This window comes from Narcine bancroftii, unplaced genomic scaffold (assembly GCF_036971445.1).
Source record: "Narcine bancroftii isolate sNarBan1 unplaced genomic scaffold, sNarBan1.hap1 Scaffold_254, whole genome shotgun sequence".
In the NCBI taxonomy this organism is placed as follows: Eukaryota; Metazoa; Chordata; class Chondrichthyes; order Torpediniformes; family Narcinidae; genus Narcine; species Narcine bancroftii.
This window is the reverse complement of record NW_027211989.1, coordinates 265918-292433: the sequence shown is the minus strand read 5'-3', so window position 1 is coordinate 292433 and position 26516 is coordinate 265918. Positions and strand designations below refer to the sequence as shown.

General features: G+C 57.6%; 1 protein-coding gene and 1 pseudogene across 1 annotated transcript; both read left to right on the top strand.

The window, feature by feature from the left end:
• The first annotated feature begins 251 nt into the window (after positions 1-251).
• armc5 (armadillo repeat containing 5) lies at positions 252-13897 on the top strand. Its single transcript, XM_069912878.1, is given in 10 exon segments — positions 252-567; positions 1164-1194; positions 3529-3636; positions 4107-4310; positions 4313-4495; positions 4498-4930; positions 7775-8202; positions 8668-8724; positions 8727-8799; positions 13074-13897. Coding segments are annotated over 10 exon segments (2550 nt in total). The 5' UTR covers positions 252-315; the 3' UTR covers positions 13855-13897.
• A 1452-nt stretch (positions 13898-15349) lies between these two features.
• LOC138750751 (transforming growth factor beta-1-induced transcript 1 protein-like) overlaps positions 15350-26516 on the top strand; it is a 27170-nt pseudogene continuing 16003 nt past the window's right edge.

Here is a 26516-nt window from a genome sequence, read left to right as displayed (position 1 = left end):
AGTCCGTGTGCGTTGTCCTCAACAGAGGTGCGCAATGGACTACATGTACCTGCGTGCCCCGCGCGCCTTCCACAAGGCCGCCCAGGACATGATGGGATTGCAGTTCATAGTTGGGCCGTCGTGACGCGTTGTTAGTTGTACTACATGTCCCGGGGTGCCCCTCGTCCCCTGCCATAAAATTGAGGCTGTGGCAGCGGCTACACAGCCCGGGCCATGCTGGGATTGCAGTCCTAATGTGTTGGCCATAAGGAGGGGGGGGGGGTAGTGCGACTTGGACTACAAATCCCGGCGTTCCCCCCGCCTCCGTTCCACAAGATGGCGGAACGGCCGGGGCCGTGCCAGTGGATGGCGGAGCCCGGGCCCCGCCGCCTGGCCGCCTTTCTGTCGCTGCGCCGCAAGCGGCTGCGGGAGGCGGGCGGTGTGGAGCGCTGGCGGCGGGCGGGCGGCCTGGCGGCTCTGCTGCGGCTGCTGCGGGGAGAGGACGGCCCTGGGCCCAGCGGGCGGGAGCTCGACGAGGTCCTCGGCGCCCTGGCGGACTGCTGCACAGAGCGGCGTGCGCGGCAGGAGGTCAGGGTTCACGCGGGGGCAAAGGTCACGGGGTGTATGGTGTTCATGTGGGGTTGGAGGTCACATGCTTGGGCAGGGTCATCTGGGGTGCGCGGGTTCACTCGGGTCAGGGTGTCATGTGGCGGGGGGGGGTCTTCAGGGGGTAACGTGATGAGACCTGATATTTACTCCTTCCCCCCCCCCCCCCCCTGGCCCACCCCCCCCAAGAGGCTGGAGGGAGGGAGGGAGGAAGGGGTGGGAGAGGGGCATGTTGGGGAGATGGTGAGGACAAATGGGTGAGGGAGAGAACAGGAGAATGGAGAGAGGGGCAGGGTGAGGAGATGGATGGATGGAGGGGAGACAGCAGAGGGAATGGAGAGAGGGAGGGGTGGGGAGACGGAGGGAAGGGACTATGTGGGCGAGTGAGGAAGTGGCGGGGGGATTCGGCGTGGTGGAATGGAGAGGAGAAGGGGACGGATGTGGAGGTGGAGAAAGGGGGCGATGGGGACAGGAGGGGAAACAGCAGAGGGGGGAGGGCGTCACCAAACCAGGCAGTGGGATAAGGAATCAATGGTGGCCGATGCCTCGAGCAATAATCTCCTGCATTTCTCCTGCAGGTCCATCGCCTAGGAGGGATTTCTCTGTTGGGTAAGTAGCCAGACTTGGGTCCTGGTTGAGGATCGGGAGAAGCCGGGGTGGGGGAGAGGGGCATCCAGGACGGGAACAGATTGACCCAGAATCATTCTCCGCCAGAATCCCTGAGAGGGACACCATCCCGCCGCCCCCACCCCACCCTTGGGTTCCAAATTCCTACATCCCTCAAGGTCATCGCACAAGTTGATAGGATAGTTGAGAAGACCTGTGGGGGATTGAGTTCAAGAGTCGATTTCTGGTGAGACCACAGTTACGTTTCAGATTTACTCTCAGAGAATATGCATGACATCACACACAACCCTGAGATTCTTTTACCTGTGGAGGTGGCAGACTTCCCACTCATTAGCAGTGCAAAAACAAACTATACGCAACGTTCACATGTAAACAGATGTGAACAAACTACAATACAGAGAGAAAAATTAATAAATTGCTCAAGTAAGCGTCCTTAAGTAAGTCTCTGATTGAGTTTGTTGTTGAGGAGTCTGATGGTGGAGGGGGAGCAGCTGTTCCTGACCCTGGTGGTACGAATCTTGTAGCCCCTACACCTCTTGCCTGATAGCAGCAGTGAGAATAGAGCGTGTGCTGGGTGATGTGGGTCCTTGATGATCGCTGCTGTTCTCCTCTTGATGGTGGGGAGGGTTTTGCCTGTGATGTCCTGGGCTATGTCCATGACCTTTTGGAGGGCTCTGTGCTCGGGTATCCCGGTCCCAGACCATGATGCAGTCAGTCAACACACTTTCTACTGCACCTCTGTGGAAATCTGCCAAGGTTGTACCGAACCTCCACAAACTCCTGAGGAAGAACAGGCGCTGAAGTGCTTTCTTCACAATGCCATTACCGTGTTGGGCACAGTAATGGTCCTCCGAGATAGTGACTCTCAAGAACCTAAATGTGCTCCCCCCAAACCTGATCCCCTCATGATCACTGGATCGTAAACCTCTGGCTTTTCTGAAGTCAGCCATCAGCTCCTTAGTTTGGGTGACATTGAGTGCGAGGTTGTTGTTGGTGCACTGTTCAAACTCCATCCTGTTCGTTGACTCATCCCCGTCCTTTACACCACCCCCTACTGTGGGATCATCGGTGAATTTGTACATGTTATTGTTGTATCGAGGTCCACAGTCATGGGTGTAAAGTGAGTAGAGCAGGGGGCTAAGAACGCAGTCCTCTGGTGCTCTGGTACGGATGGAGATTGTGACAGTGACCTGCTTGCTGATGACTCTAAATTGAGTGGAAAAGCAAATTGTCCAGAGGATACGGAGAGTCTGTAGAGAGCTATCGATAGGTTTAGGTGAGTGGGCAAGTGGCAGATGGAGTTCGATGTCAGCAAAACTTGTGCATGAATCACAAAAGGTTGGTCAATGGATGCAGCGGGCTGACGAGATGGTAAATCGCACGTTGGCCCTTGATTGGTGCAGGAAGGATCTGCTGCAACTACAAGGTACCGGTGAGGCTGCATCTGGGGAACTGCTGGCAGTTCAGGTCTCCTCACTTGAGAAGGACGTCCTGGCTTTGGAGACAGCGCAGAGGAGGTTCACCAGGTCGATTTCAGGGATGAGGGGGGTTGGCCTGTGAGGAGAGAGTGAGTCATCTGGGATTAGAATCTAGGAGAATGAGAAAGAATCTTAAACATAAAAATTATGAAAGGAGGAGGGAGAGCTGGAGGGAAGGGAAGGAGGGTGGGAGAGGAGGAGGGAGGGGATGGATGGGTGAAAGGAGGGCGAATGAGATGGGGAGAGGGAGGGCGAGGAATAGAGGAGGGAGATGGAGGACAGAGAAAGGAAGTGTGGATGGAAAGAGGGAGGACGGAACAAAGAAGGGGGAGGAGATAGAGACAAGGAAAGGGGGAGAGAAGGAGATGGGAGAGAGATGGCAACTGGTGGGTCTCCTGCTGCAGATCAGACCTTGGTGGAATCCCCCTGCTCCGGGTCAACCCTGGGTGGGTCTCCTGCTCCAGATCAGGCCTTGGTGGAATCCCCCTGCTCTGGGTCAACCCTGGGTGGGTCTCCTGCTCCAGATCAGGCCTTGGTGGAATCCGTCCCTGCTCCGTGTCACCCCTGGGTGGGTCTCCTGCTTCAGATCAGACCTTGATGAAATTCCCCTGCTCTGGGTCAACCCTTGGTGGGTCTTCTGCTCCAGATCAGGCCTTGGTGGAATCTCCCTGCTCTGGGTCACCCCTGGGTGGGTCTCCTGCTCCAGATCAGACCTTGGTGGAATCCCCCTGCTCCGGGTCACCCCTGGGTGCTTTCCTTGTGCTCAGGATCTCTCCTGGATGTCGGTGTTGGCTGCACAGTCACCCCTCCCTCTTTCCCCCCCCCCCCCCAACCACAGCTGCCATCCTGAAGGAGAGCACCTCGCAGAGTGTCCAAAACAGGGCAGCCCGTGCCCTGGGGAACCTTGCCCAGGAGAGGGAGGCATCCATCACCATTCACCAGTCAGGTTGGTGATATCGCTTCTCCACTTCCCTCTCCCCTCCCTTCTTCCCACACTCCCGCTCCCTCCTCCCACCTCCTCCTGCCCTCTCTCTACTTCCCCTTCACCCTGCACCTCACCCTCCGTCCCCCTTCCCCTCCCTCTCCATCTCTCTCCCCCCTTGTTCCCCCCTGCACCCGTCACGGTAGGGTGGCATGGTTAGCACAGCGTTTCGTAAATGCTGTTACAGAGCCAGCATTTGGGACCGGTCCCTGGTCCAAATCCTGCACTGACTGTAGGGGGTTTGCTCATCTTCCCGGTGTTTGTGTGGGTTTCCTCCCACCGTTTGAAATGTACCGGCGGGGGGAGGTGGGGGTGCACATTAATTTGGTGTAAATTGGGACCTGCTACCATGTTGAATGTCTCATTGGTTTTTTTTAATCACTAACATCCCCCAATCTCCTCCTCTTTTCCCCACCCTCCCGCTCCCCTTGCAGGTGCTGTGGCCTCCCTGGTCCATCTACTCTCCACGGCTGATGATCCCCTGTGTCTTCAGAGTGCTTCGAGGGCACTGCGCATCCTGTGTGATACCCCAGCCCACCGCCGCTCACTGCTGTCCCAGGGCTGCCTGCCCCCTCTCCTCTCTTTGCTGGGCCGCAGCGAGACGGGTCTGTTGTCTGCCTGCTGCCGGGCCCTGTCCAGCTCCTCTCCTCCCCCTGCCCTCCGGCCTCCTCCCCTCCTCTCCTCCTCCTCCCGCTGGCCGCCCCCGGGGGCCTGGACCTACTGGCCTCCCTGGCCGACTCCCACCCCCGGCGCCGGGTGCGGGAGGGGGCTCTATCTGCCCTGGCTGCCCTATGCAGTCACCCCTCCCTCCGGCCCGGTGTGGGGCTGCTGATGGAGCTAGGCTGCTGACCCAGGCTCTGCTGGAGGGCCGGGGCTCTCACTTGCGGCTTCGTGCCCTCTGCCTGCTGTGCCGCGAGGCAGTGAACCGGCCCAGGGTGCGGGAGGCCGGGGGCCTGCATCTCCTGCTGGAGCACCTCCGGGCGAACCGGGGCCGGGATGGAGGAGTGCGCCTCCTGGCAGGGGCCCTCCTCTGCTTCTGCTATGACCAGGCCTCCCTGGACCTGCTGACCTCCTGGGGCCTGGTCCCCGTGCTGGTGCGGGCCCTGGGGGCCACCGGGGCGGAGCGAAGGGTGCGGAAGATGGAGGAGGAGGAAGAGGAAGAAGACATCGGACCCCAGGAGGACTCATTCGACTTCCCCCCCGAGCGGGATGTCAGGGCAGAACAAGATGAGGCTTCAAGCAGCTTCCTCAGCCTGAGGTGAGGGAGGAGGGAGAGAAGAGAGGGGGGAGGGGTGGTTATGGGAGAGAAAAGGGGGTGGGAAGGGGGATTGGGAGAGAGTGGGGAGAGAGAAGGAAGTGGGGAAGGAGAAGGAAGGGGGGGAGGGAGAAGGAAGGGGGGAGGGAGAAGGAAGGGGGGAGGGAGAAGGAAGGGGGGAGGGAGAAGGAAGGGGGGAGGGAGAAGGAAGGGGGGAGGGAGAAGGAAGGGGGGAGGGAGAGAGGAAGGGGGAGGGAGAGAGAGGAGGGGAGGGAGAGAGAGAGGAGGGGGAGGGAGAGAGAGGAGGGGGAGGGAGAGAGAGGAGGGGGAGGGGGAGAGAGGAGGGGGAGGGAGAGAGAGGAGGGGGAGGGAGAGAGAGGAGGGGGAGGGAGAGAGAGGAGGGGGAGGGAGAGAGAGGAGGGGGAGGGAGGGAGAGGAGGGGAGGGAAGGGAGAGGAGGGAGGGGGAAGGGAGAGAGAGGAGGGAGGGGGAAGGGAGAGAGAGGAGGGAGGGGGAAGGGAGAGAGAGGAGGGAGGGGGAAGGGAGAGAGAGGAGGGAGGGGGAAGGAGAGAGAGGAGGGAGGGGGAAGGGAGAGAGAGGAGGGAGGGGGAAGGGAGAGAGAGGAGGGAGGGGGAAGGAGAGGGAGGGGGAAGGGAGAGGGAGGGGGAAGGGAGAGGGAGGGGGAAGGGAGAGAGAGAGAGAGGGAGGGGGAAGGAGAGAGAGAGAGAGAGGGAGGGGGAAGGGAGAGAGAGGAGGGAGGGGGAAGGGAGAGAGAGGAGGGAGGGGGAAGGGAGAGAGAGGAGGGAGGGGGAAGGGAGAGAGAGGAGGGAGGGGGAAGGGAGAGAGAGGAGGGAGGGGGAAGGGAGAGAGAGGAGGGAGGGGGAAGGGAGAGAGAGGAGGGAGGGGGAAGGGAGAGAGAGGAGGGAGGGGAAGGGAGAGAGAGGAGGGAGGGGGAAGGGAGAGAGAGGAGGGAGGGGGAAGGGAGAGAGTAAAACCTTGGATAAAATTTGAAATGTGTACATTAATTACAAATTTACAACTGTGGAGATTTCAGATTTATTGTCGGAGTACTTGCATGTCATCACGTACAATCCTGAGATTCTTTTTCCTGTCAGTACATCAAAAAATATCCCTCTGTACCTCTCCCATCCATTTATCTATCCAAATTTTTCTTAAATATTAAGCCCGAATTCACCACCTCAGCTCGATCCACACCCCCACTGCTCTCTGGGTGAAGAAGTTGCCCCTAAACTTTTCCCATTTCCCCCTTAACCCATGTCCTCTGATTTGTATCTCACCTCCCCTCAGTGGGAAAAGCCGATCTACATATACTCTGTCTGTCCCCCTCATCATTTTAAGCCCCTCGATCATATCTCCCCTCATTCTTCAACGCTCCAGGGATTGACCTTTCCCTGTAACTCAGTTCCTGAAGTCCAGGCAACATCCTAGTAAGTCTTCTTTGCATCTTTCTATCTTATTGTTTCCTCGCCACTGCCTGCTCCTCCACCTGCCTTCATATCATCTGCAAACTTGGCCACAAATCACATAAAAAGGAGCGGCCCCGACCCCTGGGGAACACCACTAGCAACTGGCAGCCGACCAGAATAGAATTCCTGTATTCCGACTCTGCTTCCTGCCAATCAGCCAATGCTCTCCCCATGCTCGTACGTTTCCTGTTACATTAGGGGCTCTGATCTTGTTAAGTTGCCTTGTGAAAATCCAAATACCAAACATCCACCTCATCTCCCTGGTCACTTCCTCAAAGCAGGATTTTCCCTGCCTTAAGGGCCTGTCCTGTCACGGGTCTCCAGTACTCAGTAAGTGAATGTTCCCCCTCCCTCAGTGACCCCTCTGCCCACTGCATCACTGAAGTTAATTCCTCCTGTCTTGGTGATCCCCCTCCCCCCAGGGTCACTGACGTAAATCCCCCCCTCCTTCAGTGATCTCTCTCTCCCCGGGGTCACTGACATTAATCCCCCCTTTCTCAGTGACCCCCTTCCCTCAAGGCTTTGATGTTAATCCCCCCTCCCTCAATGACCCACTTCCCCCCAGGTCTCTGGCATTATCCCCCACCTCCCTCAAATACCCATTTCCCCCCAGGTCTCTGACGTTAATCCCCCCTCCCTCAGTAAATATCTCCCCGGCCCCCTGTGGCACATTACTGATATCTTACATTGTACAAATGCAACGTTCATTTATTGTCCACCTATATTGTTCTCTCTCTCTCTCTCTCCCTCTCTCTCTCTCTCTCTCTCCCTCCCCCCACTCCCTCTCCACCACCCCTCCCATCTCTCTTTCTCTCCCCTCTTTCCCCTTCCTCTCTCCCTACCCCTCCTTTTCTCTCTTCCCTTTGTCCATCCCTGCTCCTTCCCCCTCACTACCCCTCCATTCTCTCTCCCCTCCTCTCCCCTCCTCTCCCCTCCTCTCCCCTCCTCTCCCCTCCTCTCCCCTCCTCTCCCCCTCCTCTCCCCTCCTCTCCCCTCCTCTCCCCTCCTCTCCCCTCCTCTCCCCTCCTCTCCCCTCCTCTCCCCTCCTCTCCCCTCCTCTCCCCTCCTCTCCCTCCCCTCCCCCTCCCCTCCCCCTCCCCTCCCCCTCCCCTCCCCCTCCCCTCCCCCCCCTCCCCTCCCTCCCCCTCCCCCTCCCCCTCCCCTCCCCCTCCCCTCCCCCTCCCCTCCCCCTCCCCTCCCCCTCCCCTCCCCCTCCCCTCCCCCTCCCCTCCCCCTCCCCTCCCCCTCCCCCTCCCCTCCCCCTCCCCTCCCCCTCCTCTCTCCCCCTCCCCCTCCCCCTCCCCTCCATTCCCCCTCTCTCCACACTATTCCCCATCCTTCTACCCCTCACCCACCCACAGGTCGTGGCTACTGTCCGAAGGCTACATTGATACCCCTGGGGACTTGTCACCCTGCGCTACTGGCCCCTCACCGGACCCCGAATCCTTGCCCCCGCCAGCCCGCAGCCCCCGCAGGACACTGGCCTGCCCCGAGACCCCTGTGCTCCTCCTGCTGGCCCGTCTGTCCCAGGCTGAGGTGCCCCCAGCAGGGCTGCTAACGGAGGGGAGCCTGCGTGCCCTGCTGGCCTACGCTCGCAAGGGTCGACCAGACGCGCCCCGCTGCTGTCGCCTCCTGTCGCGACTCGCCTGCAACCCCAACTGCCTGCTCCCCCTGCTCCAGTCCCGTGCTGCACCCCTGATCTGTGCCAGCCTGCGTTACGACCTGTGGGGTGAGAGGCTGAGTCCTGACGAGGGGACGGGAGACATCAGCCCCTGGCTCAGGGAGCTGGGTGAGTGGTGAACGTCATGCAGGAGAAGGTGCGAGAGGGAGGGGAGAGGGTAGGTTGGAGAGAGGGGGGATGAAATGGAGGGTTGCAGAGGGAGGTCGGTCTAGGCCGAGAGATGGGTGGGAGAGAGATGGAGGGGCAGCGAAGGGGAGAGATGGAGAAGAGAAATTGAGAAGGGGTGAGGTAGGGAGAAGGAGATAAATAGAGATGGGATAGCGGAAGAGGGAGGGGTGGGAGATGGAGAGGAAGAGAAATAGAGGGGAGAAAGAGAAGGACAGAGATGGGGAACGAGTGAGGGAGTTAGGGAGAGAGAGAGGGAGGGAAATTCATTCCCTGGCTGAGGTGAGTGGGGCCGGAAGGAGTGGGGAGGGAGAGTAATGCAAGATATTGACCAACTGTTTCTCCAATTCCCCTCCTCCTCAAAAAATCTCCCCTTCCTCACCCCCCCCCCCCCTTCTCCTCACTCAGGAGATGTTCTGCTCCACAATCTGGGTGCACAGGCTGAGTCGGCTTTCGGCGTGGGGACCTCACCCACCTGCTCCTGTCGGGACCCGAATTGGACAGGACTTCCTGCGTGGTGGCACTGCCACTGCTCTGCCGGTAGGTGGGATGGATCTCGATCCATGGGACCCCACTCTCACTCTCCCTCTCCCTCCAATTTGTGGGACCTCTCTCCCTCCTGACCCGTGGGACCCCTCTCTCCCCCCTCCCTTCGATATGTGGGACCCCTCTCTTCCCCCTCCCTTCGATATGTGGGACCCCTCTCTTCCCCCTCCCTTCGATATGTGGGACCCCTCTCTCCCCCTCCCTTCGATATGTGGGACCCCTCTCTCCCCCTCCCTTCGATATGTGGGACCCCTCTCTCCCCCTCCCTTCAATATGTGGGACCCCTCTCTCCCCCTCCCTCCGATCCGTGGGACCTCTCCCCCTCCGATCCGTGGGACCTCTCCCCCTCCGATCCGTGGGACCTCTCCCCCTCCGATCCATGGACCTCTCCCCCTCCGATCCGTGGGACCTCTCCCCCTCCGATCCGTGGGACCTCTCCCCCTCCGATCCGTGGGACCTCTCCCCCTCCGATCCGTGGGACCTCTCCCCTCCGATCCGTGGGACCTCTCCCCCTCCGATCCGTGGGACCTCTCCCCCTCCGATCCGTGGGACCTCTCCCCCTCCGATCCGTGGGACCTCTCCCCCTCCGATCCGTGGGACCTCTCCCCCCTCCCGATCCGTGGGACCTCCTCCCCCTCCCGCCGATCCGTGGGACCTCCACCCCCTCCCGCCCATCCGTGGGACCTCCTCCCCCTCCCGCCCATCCGTGGGACCTCCTCCCCCTCCCGCCCATCCGTGGGACCTCCTCCCCCTCCCGCCCATCCGTGGGACCTCCTCCCCCTCCCGCCCATCCGTGGGACCTCCTCCCCCTCCGCCCATCCGTGGGACCTCCTCCCCCTCCCGCCCATCCGTGGGACCTCCTCCCCCTCCCGCCCATCCGTGGGACCTCCTCCCCCTCCCGCCCATCCGTGGGACCTCCTCCCCCTCCCGCCCATCCGTGGGACCTCCTCCCCCTCCCGCCCATCCGTGGACCTCCTCCCCCTCCCGCCCATCCGTGGGACCTCCTCCCCCTCCCGCCATCCGTGGGACCTCCTCCCCCTCCCGCCCATCCGTGGGACCTCCTCCCCCTCCCGCCCATCCGTGGGACCTCCTCCCCCTCCCGCCCATCCGTGGGACCTCCTCCCCCTCCCGCCCATCCGTGGGACCTCCTCCCCCTCCCGCCCATCCGTGGGACCTCCTCCCCCTCCCGCCCATCCGTGGGACCTCCTCCCCCTCCCGCCCATCCGTGGGACCTCCTCCCCCTCCCGCCCATCCGTGGGACCTCCTCCCCCTCCCGCCCATCCGTGGGACCTCCTCCCCCTCCCGCCCATCCGTGGGACCTCCTCCCCCTCCCGCCCATCCGTGGGACCTCCTCCCCCTCCCGCCCATCCGTGGGACCTCCTCCCCCTCCCGCCCATCCGTGGGACCTCCTCCCCCTCCCGCCCATCCGTGGGACCTCCTCCCCCCTCCCGCCCATCCGTGGGACCTCCTCCCCCTCCCGCCCATCCGTGGGACCTCCTCCCCCTCCCGCCCATCCGTGGGACCTCCTCCCCCTCCCGCCCATCCGTGGGACCTCCTCCCCCTCCCGCCCATCCGTGGGACCTCCTCCCCCTCCGCCCATCCGTGGACCTCCTCCCCCTCCCGCCCATCCGTGGGACCTCCTCCCCCTCCCGCCCATCCGTGGGACCTCCTCCCCCTCCCGCCCATCCGTGGGACCTCCTCCCCCTCCGCCCATCCGTGGGACCTCCTCCCCCTCCCGCCCATCCGTGGGACCTCCTCCCCCTCCCGCCCATCCGTGGGACCTCCTCCCCCTCCCGCCCATCCGTGGGACCTCCTCCCCCTCCCGCCCATCCGTGGGACCTCCTCCCCCTCCCCGCCCATCCGTGGGACCTCCTCCCCCTCCCGCCCATCCGTGGGACCTCCTCCCCCTCCCGCCCATCCGTGGGACCTCCTCCCCCTCCCGCCCATCCGTGGGACCTCCTCCCCCTCCCGCCCATCCGTGGGACCTCCTCCCCCTCCCGCCCATCCGTGGGACCTCCTCCCCCTCCCGCCCATCCGTGGGACCTCCTCCCCCTCCCGCCCATCCGTGGGACCTCCTCCCCCTCCCGCCCATCCGTGGGACCTCCTCCCCCTCCCGCCCATCCGTGGGACCTCCTCCCCCTCCCGCCCATCCGTGGGACCTCCTCCCCCTCCCGCCCATCCGTGGGACCTCCTCCCCCTCCCGCCCATCCGTGGGACCTCCTCCCCCTCCCGCCCATCCGTGGGACCTCCTCCCCCTCCCGCCCATCCGTGGGACCTCCTCCCCCTCCCCCCGCCCATCCGTGGGACCTCCTCCCCCTCCCGCCCATCCGTGGGACCTCCTCCCCCTCCCGCCCATCCGTGGGACCTCCTCCCCCTCCCGCCCATCCGTGGACCTCCTCCCCCTCCCGCCCATCCGTGGGACCTCCTCCCCCTCCCGCCCATCCGTGGGACCTCCTCCCCCTCCCGCCCATCCGTGGGACCTCCTCCCCCTCCCGCCCATCCGTGGGACCTCCTCCCCCTCCCGCCCATCCGTGGGACCTCCTCCCCCTCCCGCCCATCCGTGGGACCTCCTCCCCCTCCCGCCCATCCGTGGGACCTCCTCCCCCTCCCGCCCATCCGTGGGACCTCCTCCCCCTCCCGCCCATCCGTGGGACCTTCCTCCCCCTCCCCGCCCATCCGTGGGACCTCCTCCCCCTCCCGCCCATCCGTGGGACCCTCCTCCCCCTCCCGCCCATCCGTGGGACCTCCTCCCCCCTCCCGCCCATCCGTGGGACCTCCTCCCCCTCCCGCCCATCCGTGGGACCTCCTCCCCCCTCCCGCCCATCCGTGGGACCTCCTCCCCCTCCCGCCCATCCGTGGGACCTCCTCCCCCTCCCGCCCATCCGTGGGACCTCCTCCCCCTCCCGCCCATCCGTGGGACCTCCTCCCCCTCCCGCCCATCCGTGGGACCTCCTCCCCCTCCCGCCCATCCGTGGGACCTCCTCCCCCTCCCGCCCATCCGTGGGACCTCCTCCCCCCTCCCGCCCATCCGTGGGACCTCCTCCCCCTCCCGCCCATCCGTGGGACCTCCTCCCCCTCCCGCCCATCCGTGGGACCTCCTCCCCCTCCCGCCCCATCCGTGGGACCTCCTCCCCCTCCCGCCCCATCCGTGGGACCTCCTCCCCCTCCCGCCCATCCGTGGGACCTCCTCCCCCTCCCGCCCATCCGTGGGACCTCCTCCCCCTCCGCCCATCCGTGGGACCTCCTCCCCCTCCCGCCCATCCGTGGGACCTCCTCCCCCTCCCGCCCATCCGTGGACCTCCTCCCCCTCCCGCCCATCCGTGGGACCTCCTCCCCCTCCCGCCCATCCGTGGGACCTCCTCCCCCTCCCGCCCATCCGTGGGACCTCCTCCCCCTCCCGCCCATCCGTGGGACCTCCTCCCCCTCCCGCCCATCCGTGGGACCTCCTCCCCCTCCCGCCCATCCGTGGGACCTCCTCCCCCTCCCGCCCATCCGTGGGACCTCCTCCCCCTCCCGCCCATCCGTGGGACCTCCTCCCCCTCCCGCCCATCCGTGGGACCTCCTCCCCCTCCCGCCCATCCGTGGGACCTCCTCCCCCTCCCGCCCATCCGTGGGACCTCCTCCCCCTCCCGCCCATCCGTGGGACCTCCTCCCCCTCCCGCCCATCCGTGGGACCTCCTCCCCCTCCCGCCCATCCGTGGGACCTCCTCCCCCTCCCGCCCATCCGTGGGACCTCCTCCCCCTCCCGCCCATCCGTGGGACCTCCTCCCCCTCCCGCCCATCCGTGGGACCTCCTCCCCCTCCCGCCCATCCGTGGGACCTCCTCCCCCTCCCGCCCATCCGTGGGACCTCCTCCCCCTCCCGCCCATCCGTGGGACCCCTCTCCAACCTCCTCCGATATTTGGGACACTTCCTCCCCTCTCCTAATTCATGGGAACCTTCTCCCTCCTACCCCGATCCTTGGAAACCTCTTCCCACTCTCCCGATGTGAGAACCCTCTCCCATCTCCCCTTGATCATGGGACTCCTTCCCCCTCCACCTCTCTCCCCCCACTCCCCCGACTCACCCTGCTCACATGCTCTACTCCCACCACAGTGACCAGGCAGAAACTGGCTCTCACTCCCTTCCATCCTGCACACTCTCCCACTATTTTTGCAGCCCCTGATACGTCTCTCTCCCACCCTTCTCCCCCTCCCTCCCACCCATCCCTGTCTCCCCCCCTCTCTCTACCTTCTTTCTCTCTCCCCCTCCTCCCCCCACCAACCCAGGAACGAGGCACTCCGCCGGAAGCTCCTGATCGACCATGGGGGTCTGCCCCTGCTTCTGCACGCACTGCTCTCCACAGATGACCCCCTGATGGCGTTCGGGGCAGATGAGGCGGTGCGCGAGCTGGCCAGGGGGCAGGCTGGTGGAATGGAGGTGGAGGGGGGCAGTGGGGAGGTGGAGGAGGAGGAGGGCATCAGGGCGGATTGCCCCTATCAGGATCTGCTGAGGCAGGACGGGGGCGATATGCGCCTGGTGCTGGACTGCGGTATGGAGGCCCTGGCTCTCCGACAGAGGCTGACGGAGGGCTCTCCCGTCTTCCGGGCCATGCTGACAGGTGCCTTCTCTGAATCAGCTGCGTCGTGTGTTCCACTCCACGGCCTGCACCCTGAGGGCTTCCTGCCCGCCTTGCACTACCTCCACGGCTGCCGGACTGCACTCTGTCCCTACCTCCGGCCTCCCTTGCCGCCCGATGGGCATCCGCTGGAAGACTCTGCTCTGGGGCGTTCACTGGCTGTGGCTGGACGTTTCCTCCTGACTGGCCTGGCTTCCCAGCTCCAGGAACGCGCCCTCACCATTCTGGGTGACGGCCACCTGCCCGAACTCCGGCGTTTCGCCGACACCCACGCCTTCCCCCGGCTCGGCCGAGCTGCTCTCCAGCGCATGCTGCGGGCATCTGCCCATCCCAGTGACAGGGTCTCTGCCTGGCGGGAGCTGGGAAGGGGGGTATCCAATATGGAGGCACTGCTGACAGACCTGCACTCACTGCTGCTAGAGTACTTGTAGGGGAGAAAAGGGGAGTGGGGAGCGGGTGAAGGGGGGGAATGGGAAAGGTGTGCAGAAAAGGGGGAGAGGTGTGTGTGAAAGAGAGGGGGAGAGGGAAGAAAGAAGGTGGGAAGAAAGGAGTGGGGAAGAGAGGGATGGGGAGAGTGGGTAGAGAGGCAGGGAAGATAAGGGGAAGAGAGGGAAAGGGTTAGGGGATAGATGAGATGCAGGAAGGAAGATGATGAGGGAGGGGTGGAGAGTTCAGGGTGGGGAATGAGAGGTTTTCATGAATGGGAGGGGAGGAGGGAAAGACGAGAGAACAAGGGAGCAGGCAGATCTGTGGAAGGACAGTGTTCTCTCTGCTCAACTGGGGAGGGGTGGGGGCTGGACAAGCTGGTGGTGGGTTGGAGCAGAGTGGGGTGGGATGGTCCCTGGGAAGGGAGGGGTGACACTGTGACCTCTGTTGGTTAGGTGGGGGGGGGGGTGAGGGTGAAGTGGGAGTCTCCAGGAACACTGGGTCAGTGAGTCTGTCATCACACATCGGACATGTCGACACTACAAACACTCAACTTGGTGTGGGATACAGGGAACTGCTGTGGGAATCACTGTATACCTTCCCCAAAAGAACATATGATTAAAATGGTTACTTGCATCCAGAGAATGGTTTTGTGTCTCCTGATTTGCCAAAAATGAAGAAAATCAACATTTAATATCGACTGGTGCAGGGCTATCTCAGGGATTTGGTGATGGGAACTGTGCGTGGTGATTCCATTGGGGGATACGGAGTCGGTAACTGTGCACAATGTTCTCTGTGTGGATACGGAGACTGGGAATTGTGCACGGTGATCCCGGTGTGGGGGTACTGCGTACAGTGCTCCCAGTGTTGTCTGACCAGTCTGAACTTGCACGCAACACCCACACAAATTGAGAGGGTAAAGTTGCACACAATACTGCAAATGTGACCTCACCAATGTCTTGTTCAACTTTACCATAGCATCCCACCCAGCTCCTGAATTCAATACTTTGATTTATTAAGGCCAATGTGCCAAAAGCTCTCTTTACAACCCTTCCCACCTGTGATGCTACTTTTAGGGAATTATGTATCTGAATTCCCAGATCCTTCTGTTCTACCGCACTCCTTAGTGCCCGACCGTTTACTGTGGATGTACTATCTCGTTTTGTCCTTCCAAAATGCAACACCTCACACTTGTCTGCATTAAATTCCATCAGCCATTTTTCCAGCTGATCCATATCCCTTTGCAAACTTTGAAACCTTCCTCGATGTCCACAATGCCTCCAATCTCAGTGTCATCTGTGTGTGTGTTGGGTTGTGTATGGTCTGTGTGTGGGTGTACGTATTTGTGAGGGTATGTGGGTGTGAGGGTGTATGTGTAATGTGTGTATGTGGGTGTGAGGGTGTATGTGTAATGTGTGTATGTGGGGTGAAGTGTGTGTTGGTGTGTATGTGGGTGTATGAGATGTGTATGTGGGGTGGGTGGATGCGTGAGGGGAGTAGGTGTGGGGGCCTGTCTCTGTTGGGAGCCTGCCACCCGGTGTGCCTGGTTTCAATGTGTGTCTGAGACCAGCCTCTCTCTTCTTCACACTGCCAGGAGTTGGAACACATTTCCATACATGGGAAAAGATCTCCCGCAGCATCGTCACTGGAAAAACCTCCTTGCCAAAACTTCCGGCTGTGGTCCTGGCTTCTGCAGGCTGCTGGAGGGAGGGGGCAGAGTTCGGAGAGAGGGAGCTCGGCACGGACAGGGGGCTTCGATCATGGATGATCTGGGTGAGTTGGGGGGTGAGGGGTCTGCAAGGGACTCTGCCTTACTTCTCTGATCCACATATACTCCATGTCTCTCTTTCTTCCCTTCCCTCTCCATCTCCCCCCTACCCCCCGTCCCTCTCTCCCACCCGAAAGGTTCATGCCAAGTGTGCATCACTCTGTGTCCCACCCCGGGAGTGAGTGATGGGACGGGGGGAGAGGGATCTTCACTCTGTGTCCCACCCCGGGAGTGAGTGATGGGACGGGGGGGAGAGGGATCTTCACTCTGTGTCCCACCCCGGGAGTGAGTGATGGGACGGGGGGAGAGGGATCTTCACTCTGTGTCCCACCCCGGGAGTTTGTAATGGGATGGGGGGGAGAGGGAGTTTCACTCTGTGTCCCACCCCGAGAGTCACGTGACGGGACGGGGGGAGAGGGAACTTCACTCTGTGTCCCACCCTGGGTGTGTGTGACAGGTCGGGGGGAGGGAGCTTCATTCGTCCCAACCCGGGAGTGTGTGAAGGGACGGGGGGAGAGGGAGCTTCACTCTCTGATGGACCGAAACCGCTGATCCTGGACCACACGATATCTCCCGAAACGGATTCCTTTAATTTGCATGTCGATGTTTTAGAAACAATTCGATGTATTTTGTGACTCAACACTTTTTCAACTGATAGAACTTCTGAACAACTTTGAGTGCAAAGATATTTATCTGTGTGACGTAGTTCCTGGGAAGCTGAGTTCTCCATATCTCCCCCCTGTTAGCCCCCCTTCCAGCTGGATTCCCGAATCCATCGGCCTCTGACCTCTCCCACCCATTTAAAGACGTTTGTTGCCTCCCCCACTCTCCCCATCTCTCTCCATTCCCCCTCCCCTTCCCTCTCTCCCTTCCTCTCCCCCTCCTCCCTCTTTCCTCCCTCTCTCTCCCCTACCTATTCGTCCCTGTCCTCCCTTACTCCATCTCTCCCCACTTTGCCCCTCTCCTAGAATCATAGAACATTGCAGGCTCTTCGGTCCTTCTATTCTGTGCCTCCATCCACTGACCTGCACCCAGTCCATATCCCTCCATACCCCTCCCATTCCTGTACCCATCCAAATTCCTCTTCGATGTTAATATTGAGCCTGCATTCACCACCTCAGTTCCACACCCCCACCGCTCTCTGGATGAAGACGTTCCCCCTTAATCTTTCCCCTTTCTCCCTTAACCCATGTCCTCTGGTTGGATCTCACCCCCCCCCCCCCCCCCCCCCCACCATCAGTGGGAAAACCTGCCCTACATTGACTCTGTCTGTCCCCCTCATCATTTTAAACACATCGATCAAATCTCCCCTCATTTTTCAACACTCCAGGGAATAAAGTCCTCATGTTTAACCTTTCCTGTAACTCAGTTCCTGAAGCCCGGGCAACATCTTCTCTGCATCTTTCTATCTTATTGATATCTTTCCTGGAGTTCGGTGACCAAAACTTCATACAATGCTCCAAATGTGGCCTCATCAATGTCTTGTACAACTTTACCATCACATCCCAACTCCTGTACTCAATACTTTGATTTATGAAGGTCAATGTTCCAAAAGGTCTCTTTACAACCCTGACCACCTGTGACGCCACTTTCAGGGAATTCTGTCTCTTCTCTAACAACTTTCCCGAATCTCCCAACTTCATCTCCTTAGTGTTTCTCAGATCCACGTACCTAATAGTCACTAAAGACCCTGCCTCCACCACCGTTGCCAGCAGCACATTCCACTCTCTGTGTGAAGAGCATCCTCCCAGTATTTACTCCCAAGCACCTTAAAACTCTGCCACCTCATGTTCGTGGCGGGGGGGGGGGGAGCAGATGTAAACCTCCCTCGTCACCCCCTCATGCTCCATCACTCCAAGGAGAAAAGACCACGTTCACTCAACCCCTCCTCACGAGGCAAGCCCTCCAATTCCGGCAGCATTCTGGTCAATCTCCTCTGCCCCATCTCTACACCATCCACATCCTTCTCTGAGGTGAGGTGACAAAAACTGAACACGATATTCCAAGTGGGGTCTAACCAAGGTCGTGTAGAGCTGCAACAGGATCTCACAGCTCCTGAACTCTGATCCCATGGTCAATGAAGGCCAACACGCCGTCTGCCTTCACAGTACAGAACAGAAGAAACTCGGGATCCAAATCTATTGATCTGCAGGGATCTGTTCTGAGAACCCATGCTCTCTGTGATTTTTATAAATGTCCCGGGTGAAGAGGTGGAAGGTGGAAGGATGGGTCAGTGAGTTTGCAGATAACACGAAGGTTGGAGAGTTGTGGATGGAGCTGAAGGTTGTTGAAGGTTACGAGGATATCGACAGGAGGCAGAGTTGGGCAGGAAAGCGGCAGATGGATTAATTCTGGACAAGGGTGAGGTGATGGATTTTGGACAAACCAGGAGGCTGAGACCAGGATTCATGGTCAGTTACTTCAGAGTGTGGATGAACAGAGCTACCTTGGGGCCCAGATCCCTATATCCCTCAAGGTCGCCGCACAGGTTGATAGGATCGTTAAGAAGGCCTGTGGGATGCTGGGATTCATTAGTCAGGGGATTGAATTCAGGAGTCGAGAGGTCACATTACAAATCTCTGGTGAGCTCCCACTTGGAGAATTGTGTTCAGTTCTGGTCACCTCATTACAGGAAGGATGTGGAAGCAATGGAGAGTCGGCAGAGGAGATTTACTAGGACGTTGCCTGGAATGGGAAACAAGTCTTTATGAGCCAAGGTTCGCAGAACTGGTACTCTTCTCTTTGGAGCTTAGAAGGATGAGAGGAGACTTGATCGAGGTCAATAAGATTCTGAGAGGCATTGATAGGGTGGTCAGTCAGTGCCTGTTTCCCAGGGTGGGATCAGCAAACACCAGAGGACGTGTGTACAAAGTGGAGGGAGGGAAGTTTAGGGGAGACGTCAAGGGGAAGTTTTTTTACACAGAAAGTTGTGGGGGCCTGGAATACCTTGTTGGGGATGGTGGTGGAGGCTGGAACATTGGGGCATTTAAGAGGCTCAAAGAAACACGGATGAAAAATAGAGGGTTACAGGGTAGGGAGGGGTTAGAATCTTTTAGGAATATATGGGTCAGCACAATATCGAGGGCTGAAGGGCCAGGACTGGGTTGGAATGTCCTATGGTCTTGTACAACTGTGACAGGAACTAAATGTTCTGACTGTTAAAACACTTCCACCCCACCTTCCCCCTCTCACTCTCTCCCTACCGCTCTTCTCCCCTTCTCCATTCCCCTCCCTCCCCTATCCCTCTCCTTCCCTCTCTCTCCCCATCTCTCTCCACCCGTCCTCCTCTCTCTCCCTCCCCTCCTCTCTCTCTCTCCCTCTCACTCTCCCCCCACTCCCCTTTACGAGACAAGATTTCCATTGGAGTGGAATCCTTCCACTGACTAATCCTGAAGGTGTTCCATCTCTCCCGGGATCCATTCTGACTCGGATCCTTCCCTGACCCGCACCACGGTGTCCGCAGCTCTGAGAACAGTCCCATGAGGTCACAGAGAGAGTCACAGAGCAAAATCCTTCTACTCACATCCGCAATTGGTGGGATGATGAGAGGGGGAGGGGGGGGTGTTAACGTCAGTGACCATGTGGGAGAGGGTCACTGAGGGAGAGGGGATTTAACCTTGGTCATCCCGGAGGGTGGGGGTGAGAAGAGTGGGTAATGACAGTTAATTAGACTGTCAATCATTAACTTGAATTATTTGCACTGTGTCAGTGTCTGTGTGTGAGTGTGTCTGTTTGTGTGTGTGTGAGAGTGTGTGTGTGTGTGTGTCTGTCTGTGTGTGAATTGTTACTTCCTGTGACCGTCCTGTATCTCCCTGTAGGTGAACCTGATGATTTCTACTCACCCCTCAGTCCACGCATTGTTATTTTTGGTATGTATCTCACCCCCTCCACCCCCGCCCCCCCCCCCCCCCCATCACACACTCCAAGGGTGGGACACAGAATGAAGCCCCTCTCCCACTGACCTGTGACACACTCCTGGGGTGGGACACAGAGTGAAGCCCCTCTCCCACTGACCCGTCACACACTCCTGGGGTGGGACACAGAGTGAAGCTCCCCCTCCCCCGTCCCGTCACATATTCCAAGGGTGGTACACAGAATGAAGCCCCTCTCCCACTGTCCCGTCACACACTCCTGGGGTGGGACACAGAGTGAAGCTTCCCCCTCCCCCATCCCGTCACACACTCATGGGGTGGGACACAGAGTGAAGCTCCCCCTCCCCCTGTCCCGTCACACACTCCTTGGGATTGTTTCACCTAAGGTAGAGTTTAAACAATTCTGCAAAACCTTTCCATCTGGAATCTTCGAATTCTGAAAGTCTCTCTGAGCCTGGGAATTTGGGAAATTTCGAACTGGCACATGTGCAAATTTAAATGCAAGTTCTTTTTCCTGGATGCCCCAGGACACCATCTCATGTGTACGATGGACCACACTGAAACGTTTGTTTCAGCTCAAGAATTAAAATACCCTGTGTGCTGTCCAATGTTCATTGTGGAAATACACCCCTTCCCCCTCTGCCCCCCTTTCTATCTCCCTTCTCTCTCAACCCCCTCCCACACCCTCTCTCCCCATCCCCTCCTCTCTCCCTCTCTCTCCCCCCTCTCTCCCCCCCTTTCTCCACTTTCTACTCCTTTCTCTCTCTCTCCCTCTCTCTCACCCCCGCCAACTCTCTTCACCTCACTCTGCATGCTCCTTACAGATGCCCTTCTGGCTGACCTCGAGACTTCCACCTCGCTACTCTCGAAACGCCCTTTGGAAGTTCAGGAAGATTCTGAACCGCGGTCACGAGATGCTGGGACTGCACGCAGCCCTGACCTGCACAACAGCAGACCAAATGCTGGAAACGCAAATCCACTGCAACCCCCTCCACCAGCTTACACACCTCCACAGGTAAGAGACCCCAGTCAGTGTACAGATATCTCCCCCCCCCATCCCGAGATATCCCCCTGAGAGAGAGGACGGAGAGACCCTGGTCAGTGTACAGATATCCCCCTGAGAGAGAGTGATTCCCCTGAGAGAGAGAACGGAGAGACTCCGGTCAGTGTACAGATATCCCCCTGAGAGAGAGTGATTGAGAGTCATAGGTCAGTCTATTGATACCTACTTGTTAGTGACAAATGATATCAAATTTATTTTTATTCTGTAGACAGTCAAAGACTGCCAGACATCTGCACAGGTTCGACAAGGAGATAAAGATCATTTATACAGGTATTTCGCTCACAATCACCAGAACCTTCGGTATCAAGGAGAAGGGATTCATTGGGTTGGGTATGGACTTCAAATTTTGACACTGAGATTAGAGACGTTGTGGACAGTGAGGAAGATTTTCAACCTTGCAGAGGGATCTGGACCAGCTGGAAAAATGGCTGAAAAATGGCCGATGGAATTTAATGCAGGACAAGTGTGGGGGTGTTGCATTTTGGAAGGACAAACCAAGAAAGGACGTCCATGGTGAACGGTCGGGCACTGAGGAGTGCGGTAGAACAGAAGGATCTGGGGATACAGATACATAATTCCTGAAAGTGGAGTCACAGGTGGACAGGGTTGTAAAGAGGAGCTTTTGGCACATTGGCCTTCATAAATCAAAGTATTAAGTACAGGAGTTGGGATGTGATGGTAAAGTTGTACAAGACATTGGTGAGGATACATTTGGAGCATTGTGCGGAGTTTTGGTCACCGAACTCCAGGAAAGATCTCAATAAGATAGAAAGATGCAGAGAAGATTTAGTAGGATGTTGCCCGGACTTCAGGGACTGAGTTACAGGGAAAGGTTAAACAGATTGGGACTTTATTCCCTGGAGTGTAGAAGAATGAGGGGACATTTGATCAAGGGGTTATAAAATGATGAGGGGACAGACAGAGTAAATGTAAATCGGCTTTTCCCACCGAGGGGAGGGGAGATCCAAACCAAAGGACGTGTGTTAAGGGTGAAATGGGAGAAGTTTAGGGGAAACTCCTTCACACAGAGAGCGGTGGGGGTGTGGAACAAGCTGAGGTGGTGAATGGAGGCTCAATGTTAACATTAAAGAGGAATTTGGATGAGTACATGGATGGGAGGGTACAGAGATATGGACTGGGTGCAGGTCAGTGGGACAGGGCAGGACAATAGTTCAGCACAGACTGAATGGGCCTGTTTCTGTGCTGTAATGTTCTGCGTGTCTAACCCCTCCTCTTGTCCCCACCACAGTACTGTCTGCAAGACAAAGCCATCTCCTTCGAGGGGAAGAGAATCGGTAGTGGCCTCTGCGAACTCGATCGTTTGTTGCAGGAGCTGAACAGAGCCAGATTTGTCCAGCATGGGTAATCTGTCTGCTCCCGCGCTGAGTCTGCATGGAGTCCGCACCCTCTCCCCACCTCCTCCCCCTCCCCATGCCACCTCAGCACCTTTGAATCTGTCATCTGCATAATGGTGGGCCACTCAACCCACATTCCTGTGCTGAACCATGTCCACCTGCTCCTCACCTCTCTCACAGAAACCTCCCTCCCATTCGTGTGTTTAAGAGTTTCCTAAATGCCCCCAATGTTCCAGCCTCCACCACCATCCCTGACAAGGCATTCCTGGCCCCCACAACTCCTGTGTGTGAAAAAACTTCCCTGACATCTCCTCTAAACTTCCCTCCCTCACTTTGTACACGTCCTCTGGTGTTTGCTGATCCCGCCCATGGAAACTGACGCTGACTGTCCACCCTATCGATGCTCTCAGAATCTGGTCAACCTCTATCAAGTCTCCTCTCATCCTTCTACGCTCCAGAGAGAAAAGTCCCAGCTCTGCGAACGTTGCCTCATAAAACTTGTTTACCGATCCAGGCAACGTCCTGGTGAATCTGCCCCCTCTCCATAGCTTCCACATCCTTCCTATAATGAGGTGACCAGAACTGAACAGAATTCTCCAAGTGGGTCTCTCCTACTCTCTCCCCTCTCTCTCTCTCTCTCTCTTTCACTTCCCCTTCTCCCCACCTTCTCTCTTCCTCTCTCATTTCCCCCTCACTGTACCTCTCTCCCCTCTCTATCTCCCCTCTCTATCTCCCCTCTTCTCCTTTCTATCTCCCTCTTCTTCCACTCTCTACCTTCCTACTTCACCCCTTCTCTCCTCCCCACCTGCAGATGAAATTCTGGCTCAGTTCCCACTGGAAGACGACAGAGACCCCATCTGTCACTCAGGACCCCATAAAGGATATCGGCCATGGGAATGTTGTGCAAGAGACCACCATAAAGAAGACGGCAGGGCAGGGGTCAGAGATGGGAACAGGAGTGACCACGAGCCTGTGAACAGGTAAGTGCAGACACAGCTCTTCATTCCAAAAGTATATTTAAAATCTGGGAAACCCATCAACTGATATCATATTGGGAATGGGATTTCCTATGTAAACGTGTCACGTTACCTCAATGGAAATGGGGATTTCCTACGTTAATATGTCACATCAGGATATTACTGCACAGAAACCAGGCCCTTCTCATCTGTGCAGAACTATTATTCTCCCTCGTCTCACTGATGTGTAGTAACAGCTCCTTTCTAAATCTATTCCCCTGAAATGTTGAGGCAATGTCCGTAGTTCTGGTCTCCCCCACCAATGGATGGATACAACTTACCCACCTCTATCTTGTCATTGCTTTTCATCATTTATACGTTTCTGTAAGATCCCGTCTCATTCAGATTTATTGTCAGATTTTACGCATGACATCACCTACAGCCCTGAGATTCTTTTTCCTGTGGGCTAGGCAGAATTACAACTTGGAACACAGAACAGAACACTACAGCACAGTCCAGGCCCTTCGGCCCTCGATGTTGTGTTGACACCATATATTCCTTTAAAAAAAGTACTAAATCCTCCCAACCCTATAAACCCTCTATTTTCTTTTATCCTTGTGTCTGTCTAAGAGTCTCGTAAATGCTCCCAATGTCCCAGCCTCCGCCACCAATTGCAGCAAGGCATTCCAGCCATCCATAGAACTATGAACACTACAACACAGAAAATAGGCCATTCGGCCCTTCTTCTAGTCTGTGCCGACTATCATCTCCTTAGTTCCACTGACTTGCTCCCACTCCATAACCCTCCAGGCCTCTCCCACCCATGTCTCAATCCCAATATATCTTAAAAACACACGATCGAACCCGAGTTCACCACGTCAGATGGCAGCTCATTCTACACTCCCACCAAATGCTCCTGAGTGAAGAACTTCCCCTAAACCTATGTCCTCTTGCATTTATCTCTCCTAATCTAAATGGAAAAAGCTGACATTTACTCTGTCTGTCCTCCTCATAATTTTAAACACCTCCATCAAATCTCCCCCCATTCTTCTACGCTCCAGGGAATAAAGACCAAGCCCGTTAAACCTTTCCCTGTAACTCAGTTCCTGAAGTCCGGGCAACATCCAAGTAAATCTTCTCTGCATCTTTCTATCTTAATGAGATCTTCCTGGAGTTCGGTGACCAAAACTACACACAATCTCCAAATGTATCCTCACCAATGTCTTGTACAAATTTCCCAACTTCTGTACTCAATACTTTGATTTATGAAGATCAATGTGCCAAAAAGTCTCTTTACAACCCTGTTTACACCTAACAACTCTCTGTGTTGAAAACACTTCCCCTTGTCCGTCTCCCCTAAACTTTCCTCCCTCCATTTTGTACACACGTCCTCTGGTGTTTGCTGATCCTGCCCTGGGAAACAGGCGCGCTGACTGTCCACCCTGTCAATGCCTCTCAGAATCTTGTCAACCTCTATCAAGTCTCTTCTCATCCCTCTACGCTCCAAAGAGAAAAGTCCCAGCTCTGCGAACGTTGCCTCATAAAGACTGTTTCCCCGATCCAGGCAACGTCCTGGTGAATCTCCTCTGCCTCCTCTCTGTAGCTTTTCACATCCTTCCTGTAATCATGCTGGGGATGGGTTTTACTGGTTTACCGAGATTTCGAGGGTGTGGAGAGGTGGGGGGGGGGGGAAGGGAGTAGAGCAGGGCAAACGAGAGGAGTAGCTTTCCATTGTGTCTGGGTCATCTATCGCATTCTCTCTGCAGTCACACTGTTCCACCCAGAGTTCGGCCACATCTGCCACCATGGAGCTGGACAAACTCATGGCTTCCCTGTCTGATTTCAAGATTCACAGCACGTGAGCTCATGACAAACTGCCAGCAAATCTCGCCAGCTCCGTCTGGCATCCAAACTAAAACACACGGCTCCAATTCCCATCATATGGCTCCGACCTCACACACACACATTCTCACATACACCCCCCCAACTATCTCTCTCACACACACACATTCTTCCACATACACCCCCCACCATTGCACGCACACACACACATGCACTTCTCATACACACACCCCCACCATCTCTCTAACACACACACACTTCCACATACACCCCCCACCATTCGCATGGCACACACACACATGCACCTTCTCATACACACACCCCACCATCTCTCACACACACGCACACACCTTCTCATGCACATGCACACTCGTGTATACACACACCCCCAGCATCTCACTCACACACACCTACACACACACTCACACATGTGAATACACACACCCTGTCACACACCCCCACCTTCTCTTTCACACACACCACTCACACCCACACAAACTTGCACACACACACTGTATATACACTCAGAGTCTCTCACACACACATACTTGCACACATGTGTATATAAATATCTCATCACACACACCACACCAGTGTTATACACACAATCTCACACAGACATATCCCATCACACACATATACACAACACATGCACAATGACATGCATATACACACAGTCGTGCACACACATTCAAACTCAGAAATGTGTACATGCAAACACCCACACATGTGTTGTACATACACACACTTACACATGTATACACACAAATTATCTACATATCAGGATCTTGCTGATTAACATTCTTTTAATCCTCTCCCCTCTCTCCCAACTCTCTCCCCTACCCCTCTCCCCTTCTCTCCCTCCCAACTCTCCCCTTCCCCTATCTCACCCCCTCCCTCCCCCCTTTCTCCCCATCTCCCCCCCTCTCGCTGCCCCTCCCCTCTGCCCCCTCTCTCTGCCCCCTCCCTCTCACCCCTTTCCTCCCCCTTCTTTCCCCTGTCACTATCTCTCTAGCCCCCTCCACAGCCAGCAGCCCAGACGCAGACGTCAGCCGTCTCCGGGGGCCCAGCGGAGACAGGAGGGTCGGAGGGAGAGGACAGGAACTTGGATGATATGTTGGGAAAACTCCACAGCAACCTGCTCCTCCAGGGTGTTCATCCCATGAGCAAGGGGGGGTGTGCGGCCTGCAGGAAGCCATCGTGGGACAGGTGAGAGGTGTGGGGGAGAGGGGGGAGAGAGAGAGAGAGAGTGGTTGAGAGGGAGAGAGAGAGCTGGTGGAGAGAGAGAGAGAAGTAGATAGAGAAAGGGTGGGAGAGAGAGGAGGGTGGAAAGAGAGGAGGGTGGAGAGAGAGGAGGGAGAGAGAGGGGTGAGGGAGAGAGGTGTGAGGTGAGAGGGGGAAGGGAGAGGAGTGTGTGAGGTGAGAGGGGGAGGGAGAGAGAGCCAGGGAGGAGGGAGAGGGAGGAGGGAGAGAGAGAAGGGGAGAGTGAGTGAGTGAGGGGGAGAGATAGAGAGGGGGAGAGAGGAGGGGGAGGTTGATGGAACCGGGCCCTTCTAGTCTGTGTTTTTTTTAAATTTTTTTATTTTTCACACTATAAACCATATTGACCAAGACACATACAGACATTTTTTCTCTTGAATATATACATTGTCATTTCTCTTCCCCCCTCCCTTCCCTCCCTCCCTCACCCCCCCTCCCATCCACCCGAAGTTCAATCTATAAGATACCCCCCAAACAATGTTGTCACTTAATAAAAATAAACAAGAAATTTTACTGAGTCAGTTCTTTTCGTTGTCTTCTCCTTCTGTCAT